General features: G+C 39.6%; 1 protein-coding gene across 2 annotated transcripts in view; it reads left to right on the top strand.

Annotated features, from left to right (window-relative positions):
* EYA2 (EYA transcriptional coactivator and phosphatase 2) overlaps window positions 1–17,964 on the top strand; it is a 95,275-nt gene that overhangs the window by 58,310 nt on the left and 19,001 nt on the right. For both annotated transcript variants that reach the window (XM_074156892.1, XM_074156893.1), the window contains 4 exons: window positions 3,684–3,751; window positions 5,719–5,896; window positions 7,528–7,655; window positions 8,150–8,233. In XM_074156892.1, coding sequence (XP_074012993.1) covers window positions 3,684–3,751; window positions 5,719–5,896; window positions 7,528–7,655; window positions 8,150–8,233 — 458 coding nt within the window. The remainder of the gene's footprint in view (window positions 1–3,683; window positions 3,752–5,718; window positions 5,897–7,527; window positions 7,656–8,149; window positions 8,234–17,964) is intronic.

The raw sequence follows: 17,964 nt of genomic DNA, 5'->3' as shown, positions 1-17,964 counted from the left end.
GAAATCCATCTGTATGACAACAGGAATATACCATCAATCAGCTCACAAAGAGTTTCTCTATACATGTTGCTCTTGGACACTCATATAGGGAAGGGCCACATCTACTTATCAAGCGAAAGTCGTGGCACTGAATGTGTACAACATATGCATGCCTTTTATGCGGTGTCTTTTCATGCAAGTGTGTTTGTGATATACATACTTTACAGGAACATTACAATATACATACATCTGAAGAGCTACTCTACTCTAGTGTCCAGATTGTTTTATTACCAGCTAAATGTTCTTTAAGCTACCTGTGAATGAGGGCATTGTGACATTTAGCAACTGGTTTGATTGAACACAGATGTGAACCATATTCCATATGGAGAAGATCCAAAGGGAGAGATCCTAGGCTTGTTTCTGATTTGCAAGTAGGAGTTTGAATGCAATTACTTGGCATTGAGCTACCAAGATAGATGGAAACAAATCGGTTGCTCGCACATCTACAGTATTGCAAGTGTAAAATCGGCTGCAGTTCTAGATAGTGCACTGTCTTCAGAGGTCAGGAGAAAAAGCCAATATACATGAAAGGCGAAAGTCCTGTGGAAATGGGCAGTATCCACTCAGAAATGGGAAGGGGCCAGGCATTTGTTTACAGTGCTTACCAAGAGGCTTCCTAGGTATGCCCCATTCTACAGAAGCACCACCTGTTAATATCATTCCAGTCTGTCTCTGAATATTACAAGAAATGCTATTATCTGGGAAAGCATTTGAAAAAAAAAAAATGGTTACATGGGGAATAGGGCTAAATTGATAATGTCAGTATGCAAGGTCTGTTGATAATTTTCCAGCATTTCTTGAGTGTAAAATTTACTGATGCAAAACTGAAATTCCATGTGGCAGAATTAATTTTATTACGGAAACGTTTATTTCTTATCAATAACTTAGGGAGGAAAAGCAAACATTTGGGGCCAGTCCTGATCTGTGTTCTGAACTGCTGAATTCTATGAGGCTGCTCACAGAAACTGTAACTAGCAGCCCTCATGCTCTGCTCGTGAAGAGAGAGGGTTTATCCTTCTCTCCGTTGCCTGTGGTGCTTGTTTGTTTTCCTTCCATTTGAACGGATTGTGCATCATTGAAAATGTGGTCTCTCCAGTCTAGCCTGTAAAGTGAAAGAGGGACTGAGCTGTAGTAGTCCCCATGAGACAGCAGTAGTCCCCAAGGCAAAGGCTGATGTTGAAATGAAACATTTCTGAACCTGAATCAAGTACTTTTATTTCCATGCAGGTAATTGATTCTTTTTTTCTCCCAGCTTTTCATCTTTGTTCAGCTGGGAAGAAATTCCAAGTTTTTACTAGCGTTGGTTGGTTGGTTGTCTCAAGTGTCCTTATCTGTAACTGTTCTGGTGTAACAATACTGAGCTGCCAAGAGATAGTGAGCTTAGCAGCTCTCTGGGTATACCCCGGAGGGGAGAGTTGCATTCTCTGAATTCAGTGCTGTAGGGGCAGAAAAAGAGAGTTGTGTTTGATCTCAATTTAGACAAACTATGCTCAAATGATACTCCTACTTTGTAAGGATACAATGACAGAACAAGTGAAAAACCTGAGCTACTGAAATCTGTTCCCAGGCCTGTCGAGCTTCAGGTTATAGGAAATACCAGTCTTAAGCACTTTCACAAGAATTTAAATATGCAGGTGAAAAATCAGAAAGTTTAGTTTCTGTCACTGCACTACAGTCCTTCCTTTTAAAAATCCGCTGGGCAGAGGAAGCCAGGCTGCAGCAGCCTGTAGGGACAACTGACCTTGGACCTGGGGCAGTTCAGCTAAAATGGCACAAATAAATTCTACAAAACCACAGTGTAAAATCCACCACGTAGGTTCTAGCCACAACGTACCATGGGAAGCTGCGGACCACAAGTCATTCTCCATCCTCTCACACCTACGTTTCTACCCGCTTCTCCCTGCATACATACCTGCCCTGTGTGTGCATGGACAAACTTGCATTGCACAACTGGTACAAAGTTCGGAGTGAGTTCATTCCAATTGTGCAGATCTCTCCTTCTTTTTATAATTCTTTCTGATTGTGTGGAAACCAGGAAGCTATGGTATCATGTGCAGGTAGCACAGCAATAAACATGTTCTCATCACAATTTACACATAAAGTGTGAGTCCCTTGAGGTAACTCATTCCCCTCTTGACAGCTTTAATAAAGGATGATGGATTGTTTCTAAATGACAGTTTAGGAAGATCAAAAATTCCCCCCTGTATTGTTTTGAGCTCTGGTGTACAAGAGCTGTTTTGTGTTCTGTGAAAGTTGTTTTTGCCTGTAAGCGCTGAGGCTCTGTTACTCCCCTTCACAGTGGTGAGAAATGCTTAGTTACCACAGGAATATATTCATCCTGCTGCATACTCGTGACTTTTTGAAAAACTCTGTAGAAAAGCAAAGCCTAGTGTGGGCGGGAGGTGGGGAAATGCCAATAGCTGAATGCGTTGCCACCTCTGGGACGCTTCTCTGGGCAGTCTTCCCATATGGGTTGTGGGGAGGAGGAGGGATTGGGTACTGCTCCACCCAGAGTGGCCTCCAAAGGGTGAATGCCAGGAGAAGGCATCACCTGGACCCTCCTGCGCTGGCTCAGCTCCCCAGCCAGCATATACAGGGGACCTGGGGAGACCCAGGCCTCTGGGTACCTGGCAGTCACCTGCACCCTCTTTTCCCGCTCTTTGCCCTTTTCTTTGTAAAGACTATGTGTGGCAGTAAATCATTTCTGAGAAGGCAGAATCCTCCCTCTTGTTTCTTTCTGGCTTGAGATGTGTTTCTCAATGCTTGTGCTTTGTAGCTGCACTTGGCAGAGTGGAGTTTGTTCAGCTGTCCATTCCCTAGCTAATCTGGCATCTTAAAATAAAAATAAGCAAGTGGATCTTTGGAGAAAGGTTGCCACATGAAGACGTGCAGAGAGTCATGGCTAAAACAGCACTGCTCAGTCATTCACGTGGTAAGAAACGAGATAAGAAAGAAAGGCTGAGTGCCACGCAGGACCAAAATCATACCTCTTTCACTGTGGAAGTAGTGGGTCTGAGTGCTCTTTGGAGCCTGTCACCTTCTATTGGGATGGAACATGGCATAGTCATCATCAGCTGCTTCATTTGCGACAGAGCCATGTAAAACTCACCTGTCCATCCTTTCTTGTCCTAACATCCCATGATGAAGCAATGTTTTTGCTCCCTGCCATCCCAGAAATCTCAGCAATACTGTTCTTATGTTTTGGATGTCAACACCAGGGAACAAATTTTCAAAGTCTAAGAATTTCTAAAAATTCCCAGGTACCTGGTCCATAAGGACAGATTCCAGGACATACCTATGTGTGAAAGAGTGTGTGTGGTTATATACACAATCTGAGGGGTTTTATCTATTGGAAGAAGAAGTAACTGAATTTTAAATTTGGGTTGAATCCTTATTTTCCAGCTTTGTTTCCCAGCTCCATAAGTGTTTGTTTTAGTTTATGTAATGGTTGTCTTTGAATACCTTTCAGTAAGCAGACCTCAGAAGTAGCCTGAAGTCTTTGCAGCCTATATTTGTCAAGATTTGTGATACGCTTTTTTTTTAGTGAGATGGTACTTTACTTCCTGTTGGAAATTATTTGTGCTAAGAGATCCTGTTACTTTGATGGCTGGTGTGTTTTATGACCATGATATTCTTTCCCTTAGGCACAACAGGGATTTACCAGGGAGCCAATGGCCTGACAAATTCTGCAGGATTCGGTGCTGTGCATCAGGTATGGTTCAGGATTTATTATTGGCAACCTTGTCACTTATTTTAAACACTTAGAAGCTAGGTAGATCAGAGAGATTATTCTGCTGTTTATGTATATTTAAGGAGGGTACTGCTATGTATTTTGGTTAACAACGTTCTTCTTTACTCCTGTGGCCTGTCCATTTTCTGGACTTCTAATTATCTTGATTAATTTTAAGATGTGTATATCAATACACAGGCTTGCACAGAGTGCAGTCCTTGCAGGAGGAGGGTGTCCCGGCAGCCTCTGCCGTGCTGCTGTAGCAGTGCCAAGAGTTTCATCATTCCTCTGCCATCTTACAACTTTCAGATATGTTTTCCATCCTCAACAGAGAGCTCTGCTTCTAGGATCCTGTCATCTGCTGTCTTGGCACTGTGTAATAAATACGAACAATTTGAAAGAGGCATTGGCAGGCCCTGGTGAATATTGAGCCATCTGAACTGTCTGTGCGCTTCCTTCTTTGAGAATACACCTGTCTGTGGGCTTCATGCTTCAGATACCTTGATAAATGCATGTGTATAAATAAACAGCATGCATATATACACAAGACAGATGTTTTTCAGTAGCAAATGGCTCTTCTTGATTGGAGCAAACAAATGAGAACACTGTCCCAGAAAATGTGTTTTAGTTGGCCAGTAATTTCAATTCCTTGTTCGTAAGGTAATTGTTGATTTATATTTGTAATGACAACAGTGGGCAATTTCTTTATTACTTCAGTTTTGTCTAAAAACATCAGCATTTGCTGATAGAAGTGCATTTGATTGAAGTATGGAGTTTACCTAAAAAGAGGAAAAATAATTGGGCTGTTTTCATTATTTTGTGATATTCTTTTAGAGAAAACAATGGAATTCTCGCATTTCATTTTCAGTTTAATTGTTATTATGACAACTTGAGTCTTTGCTCTTGAGAGCTCCCTGGTGACTGAAAGTTAATGAAATAGCTCTGTCACAGACAAAGATGTAAGCTGTTAAGGAGAAAGTGCTTTTAGTCTTTCTAAAGACTATTTATTATTTAATTTTCTTTCTTAATATCAGAGACTAATTAGCATTTCTGAGGAAATAAAAACCTTTTGCTGAAAGACAATCCCCAGTGCATGAATACAGTTCTCTGTCTGAAAAAGCAAATAGGTGGACAAGACCAGGAGTTGCAATTAAAATGAAAAGAAACAAATTAAACCTTTCATGTTTTAATTCATGTCCAGAGAGAAGTTTCATAATCTACTGTCCTGCTTCTCACAAAAAAAAAAAAAAAGAACATATGAGGATAATGGTATGAAGTTTGTTTGGGAGCCTTAAAATCAAGACAAATGATTTTGTGATACCTCAGCTCCCCAAGGTCACTCCACCTCATATTTTTAGTTCATCTTTCTGTAGGTAGGGAAGATCACTCAGGCATTCAGTTATTGCTGAGATAGTTGGGACAATCTCAACTGTGAACATTTCTGCAAAAAAATTGTTACTTTTTTTCTTCATTTTCGTAACGTATTCTAACAGCTGATCAGAAAATTTTGCTAGTCATGGGAAACGCAGCCTGTTTTTCTCCTTCCCTCACCCAATTATTCATTCTGTTCTTCCGATTTCTGAAATTGTGTTGTTCACAGATACTGTGTTCCATCACGGCCCTTATCAAAAAGCTGCCCTACTTCACTCCTATATAAAATTGTTGAACTCTGAAATACAAAATGTGTCGCTGCTGATAACTAAAATCCTATAGAAAAAGCAGAATTTGCCTGATTTCACACCTCTTGTTGATTATTTGATAAAATAGGAGTATATTTAGGAGAAGCAGAAATCTAATTACATAAGTGAATGAAACATGATCCTTAAGTGAAATATTTGTGAGCCATGAGTTGCTTCATGTGCAGATAACACTGCCTTTGTGGTGCCTTTACTCATTTATAAGATAAAAACCTGATACACAGAAGTTAGATGTTTCTTTTTTCCTCAAAGGAATACTCATCATATCCAAGCTTTCCTCAAAGCCAGTACTCACAGTATTACAGCTCTTCCTACAACTCTCCATACGTGTCTGCAAACAGCATCAGCCCCTCAGCCATCCCGACCTCCACTTACTCTCTGCAGGAGTCTTCTCACAATATCACCAGTCAGAGCACAGAATCGCTGTCTGGTAGGTGCATCTCTTCTGGTTTTGGTTTGGCAATCTCAGCCACCTGTAGACATAAACATTATAACCTTGTTGTTGGAATTTTTTAAAATACATATATCTGTATGTATAAATCAGATTTCCTAGCACTCAACAGTTCTGCTTACACAGTGCAACACAGGGTTTTGGGAAGAGATTAGAACATCCAAGCTCTGTAAAACCAGCCTATGTTTTTTTCATGAGTATGCGAGGTTTGATCTCCTGCAGAGGTAGTACCAAAAGATAAAACAATTGCATACAAACCCCAGATCAGTAATGAGGGTTAATGGGGGTAGCAGTGAGTTCAAAACAGCCAGCCGTGCTCTGGAAAAGCCTCAGAGTTTCCTGACTCTCTGATGACTTTTTAGCCCACGTCTCTGTCAAGATTCATATTCACCTCTTGCAACAACATGCAATATATGCGCTCATAAATAAGTACATCAAGAAAAAGTCCCTCTTTAAAAAATCAACACAAACTGCTTGTCTAAGTTGAAAGTTCAAGATGAATTCCACACAAAAAGTCTTCAGAATTTGTGGCCTGTCTTTGAGGGCTTAATTTTTAAAGTCTCAAAGCTTAAATGGTTTATGGAGTTACTGACAGATTATGATCCTCCAATGTACTGTTCAAGTACAATCTTCAGATATCACTTCCCTAATAAACTTTTCATTGGCATGCAATAACATTTATATAAAACACCACATAATTTGTGGATGATCACAGTATACGCCCATTGTAGGTCTGCTGACTTACGAAACAAATCTGAACATCTGTGGTTGCTCTAAAAGAAAAATAAACTAATATTGTTTTTTTAAAAGAAGTGATCACAGATTGCTCTAAAAGCAGTTGGAGGATTTTCTGTTCCTTAGATCTTATCTCAGCCTTTTTGAGAAAGGGTGATTTCAGAAAGGCTTGTTAGGCACAATTCAAGCTTCTCTGAAGAAGAATATGGTTATTCTAGGAAGCTGGAGAGGCCACGTCTTAGCAAGGTGAAAAGAAAAATATGTTTGAAAAGGATTTGTAATGTAAGGTAAGTGAAATCCAGACAGGTTTATGAAACTCAAGCCAATCAAAACAGATACTTTATACATGGAAGTTCACCTTTTGACTGTCTCTTCTCAGTTATTTCTAAACTACTATCCTCTGTGAAATAGAATATGGCTAAACAGGCTAGTTCTGTATTTTTTAATAGAAGTTGTTGTTGAAAGTATATTTTTAATCAGCATTCATCAAAATTAAAAAGAATTTTTTTTTTTCTGAAGTTGAATTGGTCTTCATTTCCTTTTCCACTGCCTTTCTCATTTTTCTCTTGAAAAGCAGGGGGACAGTAAAATTCAAAAAGCTATTTTTTTTTTAGTGAAAAATGTGATAAAGTTTTTGAAGTGACATGTCCATTCTTAAATGTTATATATACAGTCTTGGTGATTTTTTTAAATTGTTTTAACAAATCTTAGGAGTTAAAAATGATTTCTGTCAGCTATTGACATGAAAAGAGTAAGACTTTCTGATGGTGTTTTCACAATGTTTTTGGTTCTCTCCGTTAAAAGGTTTCATGCTTTGATTATAATGATAGAGTACAAAATTCAAGTTTACAATGGAATTTCTTTTTTCATATTAGGGGAATATTCGACAACACCAGCAAAAGATGTAGAAACAGACAGGCACCACAGAGGGTCAGATGGCAAGGTACGAGCCCGGTCAAAAAGAAGCAACGATCCTTCCCCGACTGCTGACAGTGAGATTGAGGTAATAACTTTAATTTGTATTCCTTTAGTAAATCCAGCAAAGATAAACAGTCGCATCTATTAGCAAACCCCACCATCAGACTAGTGAGTTGTAAGAGCCAGAATAAAAGCAGTGATGTAACTGGAGCCTACAGATATGGGTAGTCAAAATAATTTCTCATATTATCAGCATCTCAAACTATTCTTTATATGTACATTTTTTTCCTTTGGCCTTTTTATAAGTCTGCTGTTTTGTTCCCCTGACTTGACATGCAACAGGGGATTTCTGTGGCTGTTAGGAGAGCAGACTCTCAGGATGACCAGCACACATGTAGTTCCAAAATTCCTGATATTTCATTTTGCCTGCTTTCACAAAGCATCTACAGTCAGTGCTCCAAATGGTTTGAGATCTTAAAAAGCTCTAGTCCAACAGGACGTATTTCCTGACTGAATGAATTCTTGCAATTGCTTAATATGTAACTGTATTTCTTTTTTCCACTCCGTCTGTCATCACAGCGTGTGTTTGTGTGGGATTTGGATGAGACGATAATTATTTTTCACTCCTTACTCACGGGAACCTTTGCATCCAGATATGGGAAGGTAAAATTTAATTTTTTTAGCATTACTGCTTCTCCAGCCAAATTGCATCGGGAACTGTGGGGGCAGCTAATGAGATGTCTTTTCAAACAGATGCTGCCTATTTCGTTCAGACACATTTGTATAAATATGTCCTGTGGCATTTCCTTCTAACATGTGAAAATTTAATTTACCTCCCTTTCATGTTGCAAGTAGCCCCTTGTTTTTCAAAAGCTTGTATTGTTCAGCTGCTACTAGATAGGACATCGGGATGTTATTCAATGTCTGTCTCCTGCAAGAAAGAGCCTATCAAGCAGCCAGATGGCCTGAATGAGGTAACACATTTTTTGTGACACGTATTTTCTTAGGAATCTCAGACAACTTTTTGTATTGGTCAGTCTAGGTTGCCATGAAGAATACTGGCTCTTACTCCCACATGGCTGCTGCAGCTTACGTTGTTAAGGGGTTTTAGGAACCATATATTTAGCGGTCCATACTTTAGATACCCCTTTGAAATGCAGGCAGTTCCATTTTTTAGGTAACTCTCTCTGTGGTTGAACATACCGAACTTAGCTGCTAAGGAGAAAATGCTGGCTCTTGGGTTTAGTGCCATGTGCTTCAATTTCTTCCTAAGGCAGCTTTTTATGCTAAACACTTAAGTCACTTTGAATTACAGAATGTCAAACACTTCTAAATGGGTAGGAAAAAAGACAGTATCATTGCCTAATTAAAGGTGGATGACCTAGTTGGCAGCTGTTTCCACACATGGCTTTGAACAGGCAGCTTCATCAGGAGACTGGAAAATAACCCTGCTTCTCTCTAGAAAGCAGAAATATGATTTGACATCATTTCATGGCTTTACCAGCTGTACTTGTTTTACGATGGTTATAACAAGCTGAATGTGTAATTAGTAAGATAGATTTATTGTTCACTGTTAGATGTGCACAGTTGTAAGGGATATAAAATGGTGTTTGTGGTGTGGAAGTCTACTGCAGCACTTGGAATGCTGCTAACACTTCTAACAGCACCCTCTGAAAACCAAGCACGTGTTTCCAAGCAGGGATTTATTCAGACCGACGTTGTACAAGGTAATTGAAGCGGTTACTTTTCCCAGGGAACGTAATGAAGGAGGCAGTCTGAGGTATACATGTGTTAGCTCAAACCTACTGCCTGCAAAAAATAGAAAGAATTAGGCAGGATCAGGAAACATAAACTTACGGTGTGTAGATCTGCTATGTGGTCATGCTTAGCACCGGGTAGGGGCTGCAGTATGCATATGGAGAATTCCCTTAATGGACTGATTTTGTCGTAGCGTAAAACCTCTGATGCCTTCATCAGCTACCTCCTGCACAAGTTTAGAGGGTGTGGGGTTGGGAAATGCTTCATGGGGGCAGATGGTGATGGACCAAAGGGTGTGACAGACCCGTGGAGGTGAGAAGCCCTGACACTGCAGTATCTGTGAGCTCTTGCTGATGGGCTGCCATCTCTAGAGCAGCTCATGTGGGATGAAGTGGGGTCAGGGTGTGGAGCCGGAAAGGGTTTATCAAAAGTACTCACCAGTGGCCAAGCTGTTCCTGTCAGCTGTGAGAGCAGACTTAGGCCAAGACAGGGCACTTGTGAGCAGCAGCCTGCAAAAGGGACCAGAGAGAGAGAGGAAAACAGGAAAATGGAAACTTGGGGGATTGTCTGCTTTGGAAGGCCTTTAAAGATACAAAATGACAAACTTCTGTTGTCTGTTTCCTTTATACAAATGTAAAGAATGATACAAACAGGCATTTTTTTTTGAATGAATGAATCACCTTTTCTATTAACTTACAACAGGCTCCTTGAGAAACTTCTCTAGAATGATATTTTTTTTTATAGTTCCTCATTTGTTTTATCAGTATTAAATTCCTCAGGGCTTTCCTATAAGGGAAATGGTTGTGTTATAAAAGTATTATAGGCTATTGGCTTGATCCAGAGACAACCAGAGGCTTTGGTGGGCTTTGGAGCAGACCTTAAACCGAGAGGGGAATACAGCACACTCAGGCAGGCTGTCCTGCGAACTGTTAAATAGTAACACAATTCAAAAATGTTTAAGTGAGCTGAACTATCAAGTACAAGTGAAACAATGAGCCAGAGGTTAATAGAGTTTCAGAATCTCTTGCTTGAATAATGTAGGAAGTGTTAATCTCAAAGTAAATTAAGTATTAAGGCCTAAAATTCTTATTTTTGTCCATAATTGATCATAAAAGATTCATGTGCCTGTAATTAGACATGCACATGCTTTGAATTTTATCTCACACGTGGGTGTCTTGGTTCTGTATGTCTTCCTCCAGAAAAAGTGTCAGTTTATATGATCTTCACCATTCCTCTGACCAACATTAATGTCCCAATATCATCCTGTCTGTTGCACTGGTAGAGCTGCTGTGCAGCTGCTCAAAGAATCAGACTATATAGTTGATCAAGCTGAAGAATAACACCTCTTTCTGGAGTGATTTTTCTGGGAAGAGGGGAGGAGGGACATCAACCATAGCTTCAGAGATTTGGGTCTAAACTCTTGTGGTTTTTAGCTACAAAACTTCAAGTGGTTCTGCGTGTTTTCCCTTCCTTGATGATGGCAGCAATAGGGAACTGTTCAAAAAAAAAATCTGATTTTCCAGAAAAAAAAAAAAAAATAAAAGAAAGAAAAAAAAGAAGGAAAAATTCACAAAAAGGATTATCAGTTGTAGTCATATTATTAATCATTTATGCTTCAGTGTATGTTTTCTGGTCTGATTTCATGGGAAAATTCTCTTTGTTTGGTTTCTGAGGGGAACCTCTGTCGTCTTTGCCATAGATATGGGCTCCTCAGAGCATGAACAGTTCATCTCAGGCGCTTAGAAAATAATTTGCTGACAGCGTTAATAGAAGTTAAGACACAAAATTTACTCAAGGTCGAAGGGTGAAGTTGCTCCTTTTTTATCCCTTCTGCCCAAACTCTTTTCTCCATTCCATGTATTGCACAGTCATCAGACATTTGGTCTTAATGTCTTTCCCATACGGTCACTGCAGTATAACCTTCATAGTGGCAGTCAGAGTGGCCTGCAAATTTACATCTCCTTTTGCTTTCTTCCCATGGTTGAACGGATGCATACCTGCACAAACATATGGAGTCACGGTCTAAATGATCAGGGCAGCAAAGCTGTCAAACCTGAGGAAATCTCTCCACCCTTTCGTTTCTCAGCAGGAGGCTGTCTGACAAAGAAAAGGCAAAAAAAAAAGCTCCATGGCCAGTTAACCCTGGAGGAGAAACCTGTTCTGCAGGCTTCTGATCACTGTATGGGTGCAGAATATTTACCATGTGCCTAGAGACCACAACCGATGTCGACCATCATTATAGCTTAATGTACTGTCCACCCAGCCCTTTTAATCCCTTCAGGCATGTATAATAGAGCTCCCATTCAACAGGAAGATGGCTGCAGTCTTTTACTATGTCTGCAAAGATCCACCCACCAATTCACTGACTAAACATAATGGGAAAACCAGGTCAAAATCCAAAAACCAATCCAAAATCAAAAATCCTGCTGGGGTTTCACGTGACTTAGGTAAAAGTCAAGGGGCTTTGGCCATTTGTTTGAAGCAGCTAGGCACAATGCAGAAAGACTCTTTTGGTAGTATTAATTCAGACACAATAAACAGAGATTGCAAGCACTCCCATGCCAAAAAATATCAGGAGTCTATTCCCCTTTCCCTGACTGAAATATTTGCAAGCTTGTTCCATAATGTGTATTGTCAGAGCATTAAAAAAAAAAAAATTGCAGATTCATTCTCACGCATTTCAAAGGACTCGTATCAAGAAAAAAGGGGGTACTGGGTGCATTGTTTTCCTTAGCTGAGGGGTGTGCGTGAAGCTAATACCTTTGCTCAGTATTTTGTATTGTTCCCAGAATGTGTATTCTTGTTCTGTGTTGGTACGCTCCTTGGGATTTTAATGTCAAAATAAATTGTGAGTAAAGTAAAATCTGGAGTTAAAATTCATCTTTACGTGCAAGTTACTCTGAAATCCTAGAACCAAATGGAAAGGATGTTATTTTAGCACTGATTTAAAGAACTGAGTACATAGGACAGTCTAAATTCTTGAATTGTGTTGGATCTTTATCAGTACTTTGACGATGTGTGCTGAAACCTGGGAGCTACGATCTATAAAATTCCCTGTAAGATGAATAGCGATTTCTGAGATTGTTCAGCATGTTGAATTGGCTCGAATTAAGAAAAACATACTGCAAATAATAATAGAGCACATTATGTCCCAGTTTTAAATCAGCGTTGTGCAAATTCATATTCTAGATTTTAGTAAACCTTAACTGAAAGGTGTTTAGATGTTGTGTCCCTGTGAGCCTCGACTATGTGGTGGCTTTGCCTGGAGTGGCCACTCTGGCTGCTTTCAGTGGGGACTTGCAGTTTGGCTCGTGTGGTTTGATTGATGTAGAGGCTGTTTTTCTATGACAGCCATGTTTTTTTATTGCTTTTGCATTTCAGAAGTGGCAACATGAGCTTTATCTGAGCTGTAAGCAGACAGGTATCAGTGAGATAGAGACAGGGCATGTGCTAAAGGTTCCAGCCTGTGTGAACATGGACTCTACCTCTCTGGTGGGGGCCTTGCAGTGGCACAGGTATACTAAGAGAGAGGCCTCAAGACCTTTTGGACAGAGTCACTAAAGTTGCTGCTTGGTCCACTTAAGGACAGCACATAAACATTTCAAGCAAATATCGTAGCTCTTGTATGTTGGCTGTCTATGAACTAGACTGTCTTGTTAGATGTTGTAGATCTAAGAAACCTTATTCCTCAAAATTTTCACTGGCAGTTTTATGTTCTTACAAAAAGCTTTCCTTTAAGTGAATTATAATTTCTAATTAAAACAAAAAAAAAAAGTCATTGAAAAGTTCCTGCTTGGCTCTACTCGAGATCCTTGTAAAACCCTATGGTTGATTTTTGTTGATTTTTTTTTTTTCCCCTCCTTTCATTGAACGCTTCAAGTAGCTTGCGCTTTTCCCTGCTTTGTTCTCTTGCAGGACCCTAAAGCCAGGACCTGATTGAAACACCATAGGGATTTAATCAAATCTGATGGTGATTCATGCTTCTAATGGCCGAATCTGTCCTTTACTACTTTACAAACTGAGAAGGAATAAAACCCCATTTTATTGCTCGGCTGTTAAAAACTATTTGTAGAAGTTGCTAAGGTTCAAATCAAAAGCGCCCTCCCTTGAGAACTATTAGTTAATTCTAAGTGCCATGGCGTTGCTTTTTTTCTTCTTCTCTCGCTTGAGATGTGGCCTTATATCACTACTGCTGTTCAAACATCTGAGAGTTTTCCATTCCTTTGACAAACATGAGCCAAAGTGCTTAAGGACATCTGTTTATTTTATTTCTTTAATGAGAAAACCTTCCAATTTCTTACTGGCTCAGCTGTGTTTATTTACATTTTGTTAGTCATATGTGTGGGGCACCTTGGGACATTAAAAACCTGCAGAGGCCTATGCTGAGGGCTGCTAGCAGGCATCCTGGTCAGAAAGGCAGAATAAGCCGTTCCTAAGGAAAACACAGTCCTTGGAACTCCATAAAATAGATTTTCAAAACAAATAGAGCCTAATTCACTCAGTAGATCATGGATTAAGTCAAGATGAATACAATTTGGAAAGGATTTTCTGAGGAAGTTGGAGATTTTTTTACCCACTGGAGGCTAAACCTTGTATTTAATGCCTTTTTAAGTTAAATTAAAAAAGCATTCAATCACTGCAGGTAATAAAAAAGTCTGTTACTTTAGACATGCTGCTATATCAATTATTAGTTCATTATTGGAGAGAGAAGAGTAAATAATTCCAGCCGTTTGATTATTTCAAATGTGTATTTCGGGAGCAAACATCTGTGTTTATCATCTGTAGTGGTTGATGAGAAGCAGCAGCAGAAACAGCAAAACCAGATCCACAGCAGCTTAGATGGTGGGCATGGGAGATGCTCTGAGCTCGTATAGATGTAACCTCTTGTACTAGAGCTTAGGTGAGCAGAGGGTTTTCTAAGCAAAGTGCACATGTGGCATTTGGAAGTATTAAAGGATTATTTTTGACATAAAATATATATCAGAAACAATGCTGGATTGTCAAACAAGCGTGAGTAAAGGGTACTTGCTTTTCAGGATCGCTGAAACATGACTTGATTTTAAGGGGAAAATAGTTTAAAAAAAACCTAAAGGGACATAATTTGTGTTAGGAATTTGCATGTGCAAAATATGCAGTTGTGCTGAGGATTACACACAGTGATGTGTTTCCACCAAGCTTTCCAGGAGTTCAGTATTTTTCACAGAGCTGTCAAGGGCCTACACATAGAAATACAGTGATTTTCCTGTGAGGAGGGGAAGGGAATGAAGACGTATTTGGGTTAAATTCCACTCCCTTTTTTGACATTTATGCCCTCTATAGTAAAAAGAAATTATTTGTAGATTTTGGTCATGAATTTTTTGTATTAATAAATAAAAATAATTTCCATTTGTTCTCAAGGATCATGATCCAGCTTTTAACCCGTATTTAAGTACAGTATTCTCACAGGACTGGAATGCATTTCAGAACTCATGGGTTCAGACACTGGATAAATTAATGTAGTCATTACTGCTTGTTCATAAGCATAGTTCATTTAGAGAGGGAGAAGAACCTTTTCAACCTCCATGTGTTCTTGAATGTGAAGAGTTAGTGAATGACATGCCCATTTGCTTATTGGAATAATTTCCAAGGTGTAGTCCCCAACCATTTCTGAATAGATACATGCAGTAAAAAGAGAATCCTTCAGTAAATAATAAGCAATACTTTGGAAATACCTTTCAAGTCACAGTAAGGGTGAATATGAAAAGGTATCTAAACAAAAGGGATTAAATTATATTTGTTTCCATCTAGCATGGGCTTTTCACAAGATCAAACTGTGATGACTGTATTCATTATTCATTTAAATTAGGTCAACTGTCTAATAAACCTGGATATATCAATGTTTAGGTAAAACAGTACGTCTTTGTTTTGGGGGAAAAAAGTGTTTAGAGCCTGAAGAACTGAATGATTCTATTTGAAAAAGTGCAATTCTATTTTTAAAAGTCTGAAGTGTAGTCACTTAAGTAAGTCACTTCTGAAAATGAGTTTCAGCTACTGAGCTACTTTGGTTACTTAAAACAACTTTTCTCTCAAATACCCACTCTCTCACTTGAAAAGCTCTGAGAAGCTGGGTCTGGCTGTAGCCTGTGTCTATTAAAACGATAAAATTGCAAGGTAAGCTTCTTAAGTGTAGTAAAAGAGCTAAATTTGTTCTTTTCCTCAAAAAGACATGGACCTACTTGAACTAGAACTGATCCACATGGTTAATTTCCCATTATTATGGGAAAGCCATGTTCATCTATCAATATCTGATCAAGGTACAAAATGTTACAACCAAAGAATGATTATTCTCACAGACTCTTTTTGTTCAAACATGTGGCCCAGGCATTTTTATCTTTGCTTTTTAAATTATTATTATTATTATTTTTATACTACAACCAAGCTGGTCCATTTTCCAGGAGTTTCCAAGTAATTAAACCCAATTAAAACTATTAAATTCTTTCTTTTGGTGACAACTTCATTATTAACAGCTAACCACAAGGAGAAGATTTAACTTAGAAAGCCCTTGATTGTATACTAATCCGTCTCTCACCTCTGGCTGACACCTGTGGTAGATAAACCCTATAGAATAGGAGTCTGATGAATACTCTTAATTAATACTTTCTTCCTTGTAGAAAAGTAATTATTTGCTCACGGCATAAACAGGTATTTGGCAGGGATTTAAAGAGACTGATTAGTTTTAAATACTAGGGCTTTATTTTGTTTTTTTTACAGCTGGGGGGAGAGGTCTGAATTCAAGATCCACACTCAGAAAGACTTTGTCCTAACATTTTGAATGTCGGGTTAATTGGCACATTGCTGAATAGAAGCAGAGTCAGACAACAAGCTGATTTGTTATCCGTCTCAAAGGAGCCAGCTTTGCCCCTTTGCTAATGGCCTGCAAGTCTGAACAGGGTACCTGTAAGGCAGAGGCTTGGAATGGGCTTTGGAGCCAGGATCGGAGGCGAGAGTGACTTGCACTTGAGAGATTGCCAGAGATAAGTCTGCTTTTCTCTTCCTTTCAAAATGACAGTGTACAAGAGGGGAGAGCTGGCTGTGGACATCCAGCCAACTGGATTAGTAGTAGCTGCAGGTGTTAACAAATACATGTCTTTTTAATGCATACTCTAGGGCAAGTATAAGCAGTTTATGAAAAATCAATCTCAGTGTTTCAGGAGAGCAGTGGTAAGAAGGTTTTAATACAGAGCCATTTGGGAGGATGCTGACGGTGCAGTTTGCAGTGTGGCTGCAATGCTCATGGGCTTTTGTGTATGTAATGCCAGCACCTTTCATAGTGAAGATAGGGCAATGCAGGCTTCTGTGTAGGTTAGCTCCTGAAGAAGGGTCTAGGGACCTACGTAGTGCATGCTGCAACATACGTGCAGCTATTTGTACCCACATTCGGTAGCTTAAAGCTAATTTGGGTATGCCTAGACATTCTGCGCTCCCTTTGCTTTAGTACAGACTGGTTGGAGTTTCACATGGGAGTGAGCAGACCTAACTTCTTACTTTAACCCACTGCTGTAATAGGGAAATACTTGTTCATTGTTCACCTCCATTTTTTGTGGAAATCATCTTTAAGCAAAGACAGACTGGAGGCTGTTCAGCAAACTCCTTTTAGCCATCTACTGTCATCCTGTAACTCAAAATGAGGGGGCAAAATGAAAACACAAATTAATTTTAGGCAAGGTGTTATTAGCTTGGAGGACATAAATGAACTCAAATTGTAATTTTAAAATGCAATTCACTTCAAATGTACAGAACTAGTTGAAGTATTAGGAACAGTGCATGCAACTAGCCAACATCAAAGCAACATTCAGAGAAGATATATCAGCTCATGCCATTGGGATATGAAAGAAAATGTTCCCCTCGGTGAATGGACACTTTTGTCTTCCTCTGCAGCATGTTCCACAGTTTTCTGTTGCCCATGTTTTTCTCTAGTCAGACTATCTGCTGAACAGGCAGCAAAATTACCCCAAAACAGGCAGATATGGAGCTGGGAGTTGGCAGTGCCTTATTTACAGTGGAAATCATCTTGCTCACATGGTGTGGCTGTTGTCAGCAGTAGGCAATAGCCCATCAGTCCTTAGCTGAAAGTCACAGCTGTGACAGAAACAGCAGAGAGGATGCTCTTTAGGTCTAAGGGTTTTTTTATCTAAAATCTTAAAAAGGGCTTATCTTACTCTTTGTATGTTTTGACACTTGATTGTTTATGAAGGAGTAGTAGGGAATGGGGACATTTTACTTCTCAGTTCCTTGAAGATGTGCACTGAGCAGAAATGGGCAGCTGTGAAACTACTGCTCCTGGGAGTAGTAGTGGGTGTGAAGGGTGTATTGAGGAGGGAGAATATCAAGCTTTTTGAGAATGAATACTTCAAAATGACCATTGCTCCCCTGGTCCTTATTTCCCCCCGCCGATGGGAAGAAGCCTGTTAAAGCCGTGTGTTGGAGGGTCAGGAGTGCCTTGTCTGTTAGCTCCAAGCACCAGAGGGAAGCACCAAAAGTAATTTGTGGGGCTGTTTAATTTCGACCCTTAAGGAAGCTCCAACAGTGGTGCGTGGCAGAGGTGAGGCATATGGGGATACACTGTGGTGCTGGAGGTTTTATTTACAAAAGGAGTT

This window comes from Numenius arquata, chromosome 12 (genome assembly GCF_964106895.1).
Source record: "Numenius arquata chromosome 12, bNumArq3.hap1.1, whole genome shotgun sequence".
NCBI lineage: Eukaryota > Metazoa > Chordata > Aves > Charadriiformes > Scolopacidae > Numenius > Numenius arquata.
This window is presented reverse-complemented; position numbering and strand designations above follow the sequence as displayed.